The sequence below is a fragment of the Poecile atricapillus genome, chromosome 2, assembly GCF_030490865.1.
Source record: "Poecile atricapillus isolate bPoeAtr1 chromosome 2, bPoeAtr1.hap1, whole genome shotgun sequence".
Taxonomy (NCBI): domain Eukaryota; kingdom Metazoa; phylum Chordata; class Aves; order Passeriformes; family Paridae; genus Poecile; species Poecile atricapillus.
The window spans coordinates 43615374-43628843 of NC_081250.1; the positions used below are offsets into that span (position 1 = coordinate 43615374).

At 38.2% G+C, this 13470-nt stretch overlaps 1 protein-coding gene across 1 annotated transcript in view; it reads right to left on the reverse strand.

Annotated features, from left to right (window-relative positions):
• CPNE4 (copine 4) overlaps positions 1-13470 on the reverse strand; it is a 225848-nt gene that overhangs the window by 165748 nt on the left and 46630 nt on the right. Inside the window, exon 3 of the mRNA XM_058831839.1 lies at positions 11396-11583. Within this exon, the coding sequence (XP_058687822.1) occupies positions 11396-11583 (188 nt within the window). The remainder of the gene's footprint in view (positions 1-11395; positions 11584-13470) is intronic.

Here is a 13470-nt window from a genome sequence, read left to right on the forward strand (position 1 = left end):
ATCCCTCTGATTAAGTTTATCATGACAAATCCAGATTACCACAATGGACAGTTTTCTGCTTCAAAAGCACAACATCACTGGTTGGTGGTGTGGAATAAAACTAAGCATCTCACAAAACTGTGACATTTACCTCAGATAGTTGCAGTTAATATGTTATGATGAATTTAAAACTAAAAAGTAGCTGAACAATACACTGCAGGCTTTTTGAACACAAAAATTATTCATAGGGAGCTACAGCAATTATTCCAGTTCCAATGACTTACAAGCTTTTGTATAGGAGACTGTTCAACCTAAGAACTGGCTTGTCACATATTTTTATTCTGACGTCTTTAAGTGTGATATTTTAAACAAAAGGCAGGTAAATTTATACAGATCAACTACGAATCCACACCCAAACATTATGGACTTTATATGGATTGTCCAAAGTGCCCTAAAATTTTCTTAGTAAATAAGCACCTTTGTAGAGACAGGACTTGTATAATTTTGCTTTGCTATCAGCAGCAGTGGCATGGTGGTGGTGGTAGCAGCCACTCCAAACCCTCTGCCAGAAACAGGAGATATTTTCAGCCCTTTTCCTCTTCTTCAGAGATTAGTCTTACTAGTTTACATCTAGGATCTTCTTTTAGAGAACACTAAGAGTGGCAAAGAAACAAGAGCAGAAATCACAATTCTGGTAGCTGATGCAATGTGGCTCTGCTTTGATTACCTGTTTTTACATGCAAAATTGTAAAGTTCTCAAGGGGAGAAAGAAAAAAATAAATCCATCCCATTTTTTGAAAAGAAGTAAAAAAAAAAATCAGGCAATGATTTATCTGTCGTTATACCTGAAATATCTGTTAACAGATGAGGTCAGCGCATCTATACAGAAATGTAGTTTGGACATGTCAATTCTCAGCCAGATTCCAGGGAGTCTGTATTCTGGCCTGGTTACAAGTGATACAATATATTTTTAAGCTACTACCAAACATGAAGGAATATGGAAAACAGCAGCTCCAGGGAAATTTCTTTTACTTTCCTTTGCATAAACTTGAATTCCATCAATCCGTGTCACCAGCACATTCTCTTATTACATAATGTTTTTAAACCTAACCAGCTTAATGAACTTAGCATCTCTGGTCAATCAATATTGTCTTTTCAAAACACATTTGCAGTAGTTCAGACTGTTTTTCTAAATCACTTATTGTCAGAGTTTCATAAGTCTCTTTTCCTTCAGGAAACAATTTGTGTTAGACCCTAAAACCCCTCACAGTTAACACAGAATAGACTCATGCTGCTGACAATCTCTCAGTTCCATTCTGATGTTACAGGTTAAAAATCAGTGTACTGAATCAATCAAGTGAATTATCTATTTACAAAGCAGCTCCAAAGATTCCTGTTTACTGTAGGTTTATCACAATCTGTCAGACTACTGAAGTCAAACCAGGCTTAAAATCTGTCCTGGAGATGTGTGAAGTTTGTGTATCTGTAAAAAATAGCTCATGAGAAAAAGGCATGTTACTGAGTTAATCTGAAATGTGCATCTGCCTGCCCATAACAAAAGCAGATTTAAACTCTCCATCCAAGTTTACAATACTACATACCTGATAGATAATTAAACTGCAGGGAAAGAGAGCAAAATAATTCTTATTTGTTATGTTTAGCTGCTGACAGTATAGAATTCCTCTGGTATATATTCTTACCAAACCAGTTACTCAGGGTTAAGAAAGAGTGGAGGCACTGTAAAACTTTGTTTTTCCTAATATATTCCTTAGAAATTTTTTTAAAAAATATTGTTTTATTGCATATGTATATATATATGACTGTATGCATATATATAAATGTGTATATATATATGTGTGTGTATGTGTATACACACACACACACATATATGCATGTGTGTATATGTATATATATGTATGACTGAGAACACTGTGCAAGGGTCATAGTTTTCATGGAAAACTATCCTGAGAAAAAGTTGTGAAAAGTTAATGAAGAACCATCAAATAGATAGCATGGCTAAAAAGCAGTGTTTACAAGAATGTCTTAGGATGATTAGAAACACTGATGAAAGAACATTAGCAACAAAGAAATATCTAAAATCATATGGGAAAAGGAAATAATTCAGCTTCCCTGTTAATGATGTAAAAAACCACTTTTATTAATGTAGAGTAAAATATTTTGTCAGCCACAGTATTTCAATATTTTAAATGACATAAGTACAAGAACAGATGAGAACTCCTCTCAGTTCTTTCTTAGTATTTCATATCTGCAATCCAATTGTTCAAAAGCTAAGATGAAGGCAAAATTTTCAAGTAGCTTAAAACCATTCAAATTGTTTCTACCAGCAACAATACACAAATGTTTGCAAAGCCAAGAAGAAATCTGAGAAATCTGACAACAGAGCACCAAACTTGGTTCCTCCACAGGTACACATGGCAAGGTAAATGTAGAGTGCTACTTGCACTCTACAGACACTCTGGCTGAAGACATCTGCTGGAGGAATGGCTACAAAGAAATTGTTCACCAGGAAGGAACAGAGTTCCAGAACACTTCCACAGTCCCTGATCCTCTGGACATTGAAATAGGATGCAAACAAGTACAGGTCATTCAGATTTCCATCTAAGCTAGTGCAGTATTGAACTGATTTTGCATGTAACTATTTCCTAGCATAGAAAAATGACTACATGATCCCACATTTCATTTCCATGGCTCTCCTAGGACCTGAAGGCTCCTGGAAATCAGCCCCAACAGAAGATCTTCCTGGGAGAGGATGCTCCAGACCACAGGTTCAGGGAGAGACCATATAGCTTTTACCACATAAGCACTCTCTCCTGACTTCTCAGGAGTGCACTGGGTTTTATTCAATTATGTAAACAATGAGAAAATAGCTCGTCACTCTCCATAGCTTGAAGACAGGGGACCTGAAGAGGTTTAGCTGGACAGAGAGAGAAGCCAGCTTCCAGCTCCTATAGAGAGAAATCATCCAGCCCAAATATGACCACTCTCAATACAGACAAAGACATCTACTTTCTCTCCTTTGCACATACATTACGTTTCACAAACTGCACTACAGAGGCAGAAAATGATGTTTGAGCTAGTGGAATAATATGATATTTCATATATATTGACTCAACATGACAGTATTTGTTTTCAGTTGAGACAATCTGTCTGATTCAAATGAGTTCAAGCTGAAAGACTAGCTGATTTAAAAAGACAGGGAAAAAAAGCACTGTGTCTGTCTTTAAATGCTGAGACAAGAAGGAGGGTCATGAAAAAGCAGCAGTGATGGATGAGATGAAAACAAGAGGGAGTTACTATAAAATGGGTTTAAAATAAATAGGCACATTACTACCTGGGGTCTAAAAAGAAAAATCTCATCAAAACCCAATGATGTTCATACTTCTGAACTAGGCACAGGAGAAAAAAATTCCCAGTACCAACTTCTTATCAAATATTTGCCAACACAAGAAAATGACAGCCTTTAGTTTTCAGAGATCCAACTCTGCATAAGCAGCTCAGGAAGACCTGGGAGACAGTTCTCTTTCTTTTTATCAAGAAAGGTAATATAAATTACAGTTCCAGGTTTTGAGCTTACACATATATATTTGTAAAAATATGCTAAGTGCATTAGGGGCTGAACAGAATATTATGAATGATGCTCTGTTGGATATGGAGAAAAACTGTATAGCAGATTCCCTCCATGTGGAGAACTTTTCTTTTTCCAGAAAGAGTTAATGCCAGGAGGTCTTCAGCAGGCAAACCCTTTCAAGAAAGGGTGCCTCCAAAATATTAAGGCTTGGAAAGGAAGATATCAGATTAGATGAATTCAGGCTGAGAACGGACCAAGATAAAACATTCAATTAGCCTGCAGCCTGACCCCACAGACTTCCAGTGGTGCTTGAAACAGATGAGCTGTCTTTGACAGTCACACCATACAAAAAGACTTCAAGGAAATGTACCAGGAAAAGAGAGTAAAAGCTAAAAGCAAATCTTGGCAGCAACAGAGGTTACCAAGTAGTTTTGGGTAAAGAAACATTCATTAGCATCAACAGAGACTTGATGAAAAAGAAGAAAAGTATGATATTGAATTATGAGGATGAAATAAACCATAAAGGCATATACACAGGCACAGTGCTGTGGTGTAAATAAAATCACAGCTTTCAGTCTAATGAGTGAAAACAAGGTAAGTCTAATAGCATCTAAAAAACCCTTAAGCATCATCATCTAGGAACATCCCTTGGGAAGTGAATGCAGCAGGACTGCCCCCATTTCTTCCTAGGTCCAAAGGTCAATAATCAAAAGCTGCACTCAGTTCATCACCTGCAAGCTATGCAGGGCATTGACCTGTGCTCATACAAGACCAAGTGCTCTGAAGGCCTGAATGATCTGGGCAGGAGGGGCCAATCAACTTGACTGCCCTGAGTCAGGAAAGGTAGGACTTTGGCTACCTTGTGGCTTAATTAGAAAAAATCCCATTGCCTTTTTTTCCTGATAAAAGTCTTGATTATTTGAAATAAAGACTCAATTCTTCCCCATTGGCTTTCATCAACCAGGTACTGCATGAATCCAATTTTACAATAGATCTAGCATTTCATTACAGACTTTGATCTAAGCTTTGGCCAGAGAACTTGCAGGTAGCATTTCCAATTATCAGCTCTCTTCTACATCCAGAAGAGAAAACAGAAGCCTCTTCACAAAGAGAAGAGCTAGTTTCATAACCTTTATTCGGTGAAAGCATCTCCTTGCCACCAAATTTGGTATAATCTGATACAAAGTTCTGGTGAGATGTTTTATAACTTCCTCTCTCTGTCAGAGAAAAATCTTCCTAAGATGGTATGTTCATCTTACGGTAACGCCATTACTTACAATTAATTTCATACAGGATGTTTTCTCACCAACTTGAAATCTTAAGAGTGAAATCAGGAAGATAGTATCTAGAATCTGCTCTAGCATTGGCTAGAGTATTTAAAAAAAAAATAAAAAAATCCCCAAACCCATCAAACTTCCAATAAACCAGCCCACTGCAAAGCCTTGCAGTTCTTTAAAGCAGAGAATAAATCCCAAATCACTGCTCAGAAATCTCTGTGGAAATGCGACAACAGGTTATGGCTCTACATCTCTGAAATGCTCTGAAATAAACATAGTTCAAATAACTACTCAAACAAATCCATGTGTTGTGATAGGTTAGGTATGCTGAATCTTCAAAATACAGGTTGCCTTTTTATTTAGTCATGGACAAATCAGAAGAATAAAATCCAAAATAGCATTTAGAAAATGAACAGGAATTTTCTCAGTGTCTCCTTTCATACAGGAAAAAGGAACTTAAAAATAATCAGCAAGAGGCAAGTTCAAAAACTGCAAGTAATATTACTTTCTTCAACCTCCACTTAAGCTGCTGAACCCTTATGTCCCAGGATATCCCAAAAATTTATCTTTTATATACAAAAACTTCTGAAATTAGTTGAACTAAGTTATGGAAGTTATTCTAACAACATTTTTTTTTACAATTACAAAAGCATAAACTCCTGTTTAAGAATTCCCTGAGCTGCAGATCACTAAGAGCTGGAAGGACAAGCTGGAAAGTCACTTCTGTATTTCTCTGATTCCGTATTTCTTCACTGTCACCAACTAGGAACCAGATGCAAGATGAGGTTAGACAGCCTCAAGCCTCATTCTGTATGGCTGCTGGTGGTAGTTCTTGTTTCTGATCACTGAAACTTCCGGTTCCATCCAAATGCCTCATCTATTACCTGTTCATCAAAATTAACTAAAAAATATGTATTTTTTCGTGTGTTCTTATATGTGGGGGATTTTTTTCCGTCTTCACAATATTTTTGTGTATATTTTGGAACAGTTTGGTAGAGTCATGGAGTGTATCATCCCACAGACTCCCCTATTTCATGGCTTGTTGGCTTCTGCAGTGGGCTGTAACAGCCACAGATGGATAACATGAAAGCTACTTTTGGGTATCTATGGAAACAAATAGCTGAAGTCTGCCTCAGGGTCTTCTCTTCAGATCCTTCACCCATGCTAGGAAGGGGCAGGGAATTTCCCCCACTCTCCAAAATAGAGAGGAGACAAACGTGGCAGCAGGTGCTGGGAATGTAAATGGGGAGCTGAGGTAGATGAAAAGGCAGAGGAAGGAGATGGATGCTGGAATTCAGAAATGAAGCAAAAGAGAGAGCAGGAGTAAGGGAAAAAGTAAATACAGATGAAGATCAAGACTGTCCTTCCTATAGCTTCACTCCTATGTAGCCTGTTTAGTAGGCTCCACTGTGTACTCCACACCTTAACTAGTTCCATGCATTTCCTAGCTCACTGGTCTCTACCATCTGTTTGCCTGAAGGTCTGCGTGGATGTGCAGGTTGATGTGAAAGGAAAAGGAAACACAGAAAACTCAGGTTTATTTGTTTAGTCCTGGCAAGCTGATCCTTGAAATGTCATGCTGAATTACAAGTGAATAACTTTTATTTTAAGAATATCAACACATTTTTACTGAAGCTCACTGAGTTTTCCACAAACTGTGACTTCAGAAAACATTTCAACAACAACAAAAAAATCTATTTGGGTGCTGCTTTACTTGCTCTGCAGTTATTGAGGTTTAATAAAAGCTTTGGGTAAACAGCAAAACCTCCAGCTGCCTGTTCAATCCACAAGGCAGCAGACACTCTCTGTCCTGCTGCTGAAAGCCAGAAAATACAACCACAGGAAGCCCTCCCTGATTCCCAAACATGGCTACTTGTCTTCCTGAGCTCCTCTTGTCTTTTCATAGCTCTAGACATCACATTCCACCTGCCTAAGTCAGGCTGTGTGACTCCTCCTGATCTCATGTAAATCTTGTATGACCAGCCACAGCTCAGCAACTTACTCAGCTTTCAAAATAACACGTACTGTGGGTACTTGCCATATGCAGATAACCTGTGAACAGGCCCAAGCTACTTTCTTGGGAATTAGGAGTTAATGAGAATGCCAGTGCCAGCAAATCTCAGCTGAAGGTTCCAGTACTAATGTATAGTACTAATGTATAGTTAATATTTATTACGCATGGACATTCACGCTCTAGGTGGGTAAAATAATCATTGGAGCAAGGGAATTTATCATCATGTACCTCAGTCATTCACCATCTGAAACTTAGTACAGTATTTAAACTCCTTGAACACGTTCAAATCAAGATGGAAAAACACCTGTTGAATAATTATCTTAAACGGTTTAAGCACAACATTTGGCCACCCTGCAAGTGTGCACCTACCTGAAATTACGGCCAGAAGTGCTAAAATTCAGCCCTGGATCAGCAAATTGGCTTTTAGTACATAAATATAGTATAATCTTAAATTCTGCTGTATCACATCCTGCCTTATTAGGCTTCATGTGTGAGAAGGAGTAAACTGCTGATTTTCCTGTGAGACACAATGTGACAAATGGATAGTGTGATGTAGGCTCTGGCGAATGTTAAACGTGTGTTTTAAGGTTGAAAGAAGTTCTGTTAAGATCTGGTGTTTATTATCTAAGTTTTGTAATGTTAAAAGCTGATCTGAGAGGAGGGATGGAGTAGGAGCTGGGTTGGAAGAGTGACACACTTACAAGTGTGGGGAGGGCTGGCTTACCAGGAGGTTGGCTTGTCACTAGCGGATATAAAGATTGTTACAGGTGTGAGCGGTGTGCTCCTGGCTGCAGCCAAGCACCCAGCGCTGTCCTTTTTTCCTTATTCAGTCCCTTGTTGCGGTTCAAAATTTTAAAGGTTTTTTTTAATTTTAAAAAATTTTATAAATTTTAAAAGGTGAGGCATCGTTTCTCACACACAACATACCATTTCCATTCTAGCTTGGCTTTTGAGCCAGCACCAACATACATACACGGGGAAATACAGGGGGGGAGGTGTGTGCGCACACTTGTGCGTGTGCCAGTTTGTTTACGGAGAAACATCTACTCAGACAAGAGAAAAAAAACAGCAAGCATATCTGTCCCAGAACGAGGGACAGCACCAAGAATTCTTTGAGTATTTGTCCAAATTCCCAGTGGTTTCACTACTGAGGAGTTTTGTGCCCCTCATCAAATCATCTAGAGAACTACAGGCCCACCAATTTCACCTCAGTTCCTGGGGAGTTGATACAGCACTTAATCCTAGGCACATTAAGGATAAGAAAATCATCATGAGTATCTAACCAAGAAAAAGTCATGGCTGAACAACTTAACAAACTTCTAAGATGAAGTAGATCTACCTGGCCTGGTAGATGATGAAGGAGCAGCAGACATTTTCTACCTGGACTCCAATAAGGCCTTTGACACTGCCTCCCACAGGATCTTCCTAGAGGAGCTGTTCATACAGGGAAAGGATGAGCAGACAGTGAGGTGGATTGAAAACTGGCCAGGCCCAGAGGCTGTACATCAGTGAGACAAATTCTAATTGGATGCCAGTGACTGGCAGTGGGGCACCAGGGTCAGTACTGAATCCTGTTTAAGATCTCCATTAATGACCTGGATGAGGGGGCAGACTACCTTCAACAAGTTTGTAGGTGACACACCTGGAGCACTCAGGGAGCGTCTTATCAATGTAATACCTGAAGGGAGGGTCCAAAGACAACAGAGCTGGGATTTTTACTGGTGGCTAGAGACAGAACCAGAAGTAAGGGGCACTAGTTGAAACACAGGAACATTAGGAAACATTTTTTCACTTGTGACAGTGACCAGGCACTGGAACAGGTTGCCCAGGGAATATGCAGAATCTCCTTCTTTAGGGATATTCAAAACCTGTCTGACACAGTCCTGGGCAACTGGCTCTAGGTGTCCTCACCTGAGCAGCACACGGACCATGTGACCTCTAGAGAGGTCCCTTCCAACCTCACCAATTCTGTGTCCGGGAAACAAACCAACAAAACCCCCCAAAACTAAACAAAACTGGAAAAACACACTTAAAAAAAAACCCCAAAAACCAAGAAGAATACTTAGATGTCATTTCCAATCTCTGGAAACAGCACCTACCCACTCTACAGGAGCATCAAGACATTTTCATTCTATATTTCCATGTGTAGGTGGCATAATTTACACAAACACACACACACATGCACACACAGAACTGCAGAACTAAAAAAGAAAAAAAAATCCTCAGCAACAGGCTGACATTTTTGTATCAAAATTCTCCCAGAGACAAATGTGCACGGATTACTCCCTTTCAAGGACTGTCTGCACCTGCAGGGAGGCTCCTTTATATCCCAGTATCTCTAACTTCATGCACAATGCAATCCCATCAGCCTAAGCCCACATGCTTCAGCTGCATCTGGCCAAGAGCAGCCTTAGTACTTTCCATGGATTTCAAAAGCACTTATATGCAAGAGCACAACCTGCATTTTGGACACCTTCAATCCAGCTACTTCATGCTGAAACCTCCAGACAAACAGAGTATGTGATCAGTATGAAAATTTCAGCAACACTGTACCTTGCTACAGCATATTTGAATCTCCACGGGGTTTAAGGTATCTGGAAATTCAAGATAATTCATGAAGGCACTAAATCCATACTCAGTTCTAACTCCTTTTCTTGGGTTGCCATTTAGTGATTTCTATGTTGAACATACTCACTTCACTGGTAACCGGATTTTATTCTGTTTTAATTATTACTTCATCTGTTTTTTCAGGTCTTGCTGGATTATTGATTGCCATCAGCAGAAGATCCTTCTAGCCAAGTTATGTCTCCAGCTATACCTGAGTGACTCTGCTCAATTTAGTTCAGCAATTGGGACTTAATTAAAAATTCTGTTAAGAAGGTGCTGTCCAGAAAAGACTCATCATGGCAGAGTGGCATTCACTTTGCAGCACTGATAGGAACATGAACTAATAAAAACTTCTTTTCATGCTAAAATGAATTGCCTGGACTCTCACTAGACAGTAGGAACAACTGACATAAGATGAGAATCGTATCAGTGAGCAGATCTGTTCTACAAGAATTACTCTCTTCACTCAATCACTTTCCAAATGAAAAACCACATCAAATAAAGGGAATCTCCATTACTACATCAGAATATGTAATTTAAATCTACTTACCCTGCCAGAGACAAACTGTATGTAAATGCACCCAAAGTTATTCAGAGAACTGAGAGAGCATAAAAGTTTTCATTGTGTCCTTTCCAAACAGGGTAATTTCTTTTATTTTGACCTTTAATCCATTGCTTGGTTAATTTCTGTTCTTTGTGTCATCACACACAGTGCAGCTAAATGCTTTTTTCTACACAGAGAGCTCAAACTACCCTTTTTTAGGCTATTATATCACCCTAAATTTCAATTACATTGAAACACTGATTTTGTAGCACTAAAACAATGGTGAGAGTTTTATTTATATTTATAGTCTGGTTTTCTACCAGGGATATGTCTAGTAGTTGCACAAGAGCAAACTAAGAAAAGAAGAATACCATCAAAAACCCCTCAACTTTCCTAGGCTGGTCTGAACTGGAAAATTTTCACAGGTCAAAACAATTGGAATAAATAGAACAAAATCCTCAAAGTCTGAAAAACTTGGCTGAAAATGCTAAAATTTAAAAGATCCCTGAGTTTAAGATTTTGCTTTCTGCATATGCTCACCATTATTATTTTTATCTTTCCATAGGTAAGACAATCCTATGCTGAATGCTAAAACTCTTGAAAAGAGAGGGATGAATATGCACTCAAAATTAACTGGATTTAATAAATTCCTAATTATCTCTTACATACTTTCTTTTCTCTTTTTAAAGTCACACCTTTTAGCTTGATTAAACACAAACACTCAACTGTAACTTTTAAGCAAAATAACCAACAAGATGTCACTAAAAAGATTACATTCCTTTCTATGTTCTATAGTTACAATTTGAATTTCTTTAAGATAACATGTTTCCAGTTATCAAATAAATTATTTCCATGATCAGGCAAAATAACATGAAGCAGGATTTTAATCAAAAATGCAAACTGCAATACAGGGCAAATTGATAAGGCAAATACATTAGTTTTACTGATTTCAACAATGAATGCAACTGTAAAGCTCAAAATTTGCAAATCAAGCTACTCTGCCACCAAATCCACTGCCACCTAATAATAAATCCTCCTCTCCTCCACAATATTCCTTGTCATTATATGGTAATGCCTGGTGGTCACTATCATTATCTCTGCTATTATATAGCTTTTATGAAAAAATAAGGCTTAAAGGGAAAAAATTTATGATGCTTCATTATTTATTCATCTTGATTTTTAATCTAGATTCCAAAGAGAAGTTCAGTTTCTGATTCAAAGTGTGTTGTGGTTAATGGAAAATCTCCCTTTGGTCTTACAAGATTATGCCACAGGCTTCAAATTGCTGCTTCTCTTTATTGTTCTTGCTATTTCAATTTTGCCACACTATGTCTATGCCATCCTAAAGTGTCAGAAGAATCAATTTTATTTTATTAAACACTCACCTCAAACCACTGGCCATGTGACTGCATTTTGAGGATGACACAAGGATCTGGTTTTGAGAGGGCATCCCTGTCTGATATGCCTTTGCATGCAACTCGCAGCTCCACTTTAGTCAGGCATGGGCTGTTAAAAATTCCCAGGGTATTGGCTGCTGATTCATAGATGTTGCTCATTTTCTTCATTCCTTGCTCTGAAAGAGAGAAAAAAGTTCTATTAAGAATGGCGCACACATGGTACAGCCCCTCCTTCCACACAGAAGCCAACGTAAAGTTCTGCTAGACAGTAACAGTGAATGAAAACCAGAGCAGGAGGGGGAAATAATAAAATCAAAGGAATACCTATAGTAAAAAGAAATAATCATCTCATATGTTGAGAAGTAAGACGAGTTCAGAAGGAAATTTTCCACCTTGTCTTTGAACTCTCGGGGAGCTGTGACCTCGACTTCCAGCTCTGTTTCTGCTTACAGAGCCACATTTCCCCAGGCCAAAGGATAGATAGACAGGATGGTAATTCCAAATTTCTTATGGTTACACCTTAACAAGGATATATTGAATTTGTTCAGCTCTCCTCCAATCTACTTTTATTTCCCTCTATTTCTTCTAAAGAGTATGCACTTCTTCATGCACAAATTTTTGGTACAAATGCCATAAAAAGCCCCTTTCATACTAACCTTAAACTACTAAATACATTTCACTGTTTCCACACTTAATGCAGAAGATTACCTGCCTCCATTCCTAAGCAAGTAGCCAAGACTGATGTTCTAAACAGAAAGGCAGGATATTTATGCTGCCATGTCTTGTTGTTATAGTGTTTGTTCTTTTGGGTCAGGAATCAGAGTTACATGAGCACAGATACCTGGAATAACAGGGACCTCCAATCCCTACTTCATTATGAACAACACCACCACCAATCTTGTAGCTCAAGAATTTCTCTCAACAGAAGCAACAAAAATATTTTAACACAGAGCTTACCAAAAACCCCTACATGACCATTTTTGCATCAAGAAAGAATATGGGAACACTCCAATTTACTCATTTGCTCTGAGCTTCACAGCCTGACCCTTTAAAAATCTGCTTCCTAATACATGGATTAGTGCCTTCATCACTTTATCCCAAAAATAATAGCCACAAAAAAATGAATCTCATACTTTTAGCAGTTAGATTTGTCTTGCCATTTTATCAGTAAGATATTTTAGTGTCTGTTTCAAACCTTTTCACTGTCTATTCCACAACACTCTGTTCTCAGAGGTTAATGAGTTTTGAGAACTGTTTTGATAAAAATTACATTTCAGAGATATGGAAACAAAAGTGAAGTTTTCTTTCCCCAAATCTGTTAAATTAAAAATAAACTCAAAACCCACAAAATCATGCCTATCCAGTTTTCCTATTAATTCAAAAGGTAAAATAAGAAAGGGATTTCTCAATTCAGAGTAAGGGGAGTTGGCAGTAGAGTGTGAACCTCTAATACATACAGACAAATTTCAGGAATGTAAGTCTGTATGATGAGGCAGATTATCTGCTCCCCTGCCAGAAGGGATAAAAGCTTGTTAACAATTTAGAATTCTTCAAATCTATACAGCAACTTGTATAGACTAGTACATGATCATGGATCTGCTGTGACTACCCCATTCAGATATAAGTGACGTGAGCCCAAGTGGACACAAACCACTCTGAACCTCAGGCTTTATAGGCATATTTAAAATGTAAGCCCCACCACAAACATAGTGCCTGACATCCTAAGATCAAAACAGTCACCTTCAGCCCCTCCCAGTTACTTGTAAATATTGTCACCTAAACTACAGTTCCTTGGGTTTACTGCTAGGAAAGAAACATGACTGAGAAATTAGGCAAAACTAGCAAACACATGGAAAAGGTAATGATATGGGGCTACGCTATAAAGCAAGGGACTGAAGAGACTGTTGTCTAATTATTCATCATTTTGTAATCCCATCTCCTTCAGAAAGCTGCTCAACCAGCTCATCCCACACATTTACAAGACATTTTTACATGTTGCCCTTTCCAAATTGAAATCCATTTGAAAATTGGGTTAATTCTGTCTCATACACATCATACATCAT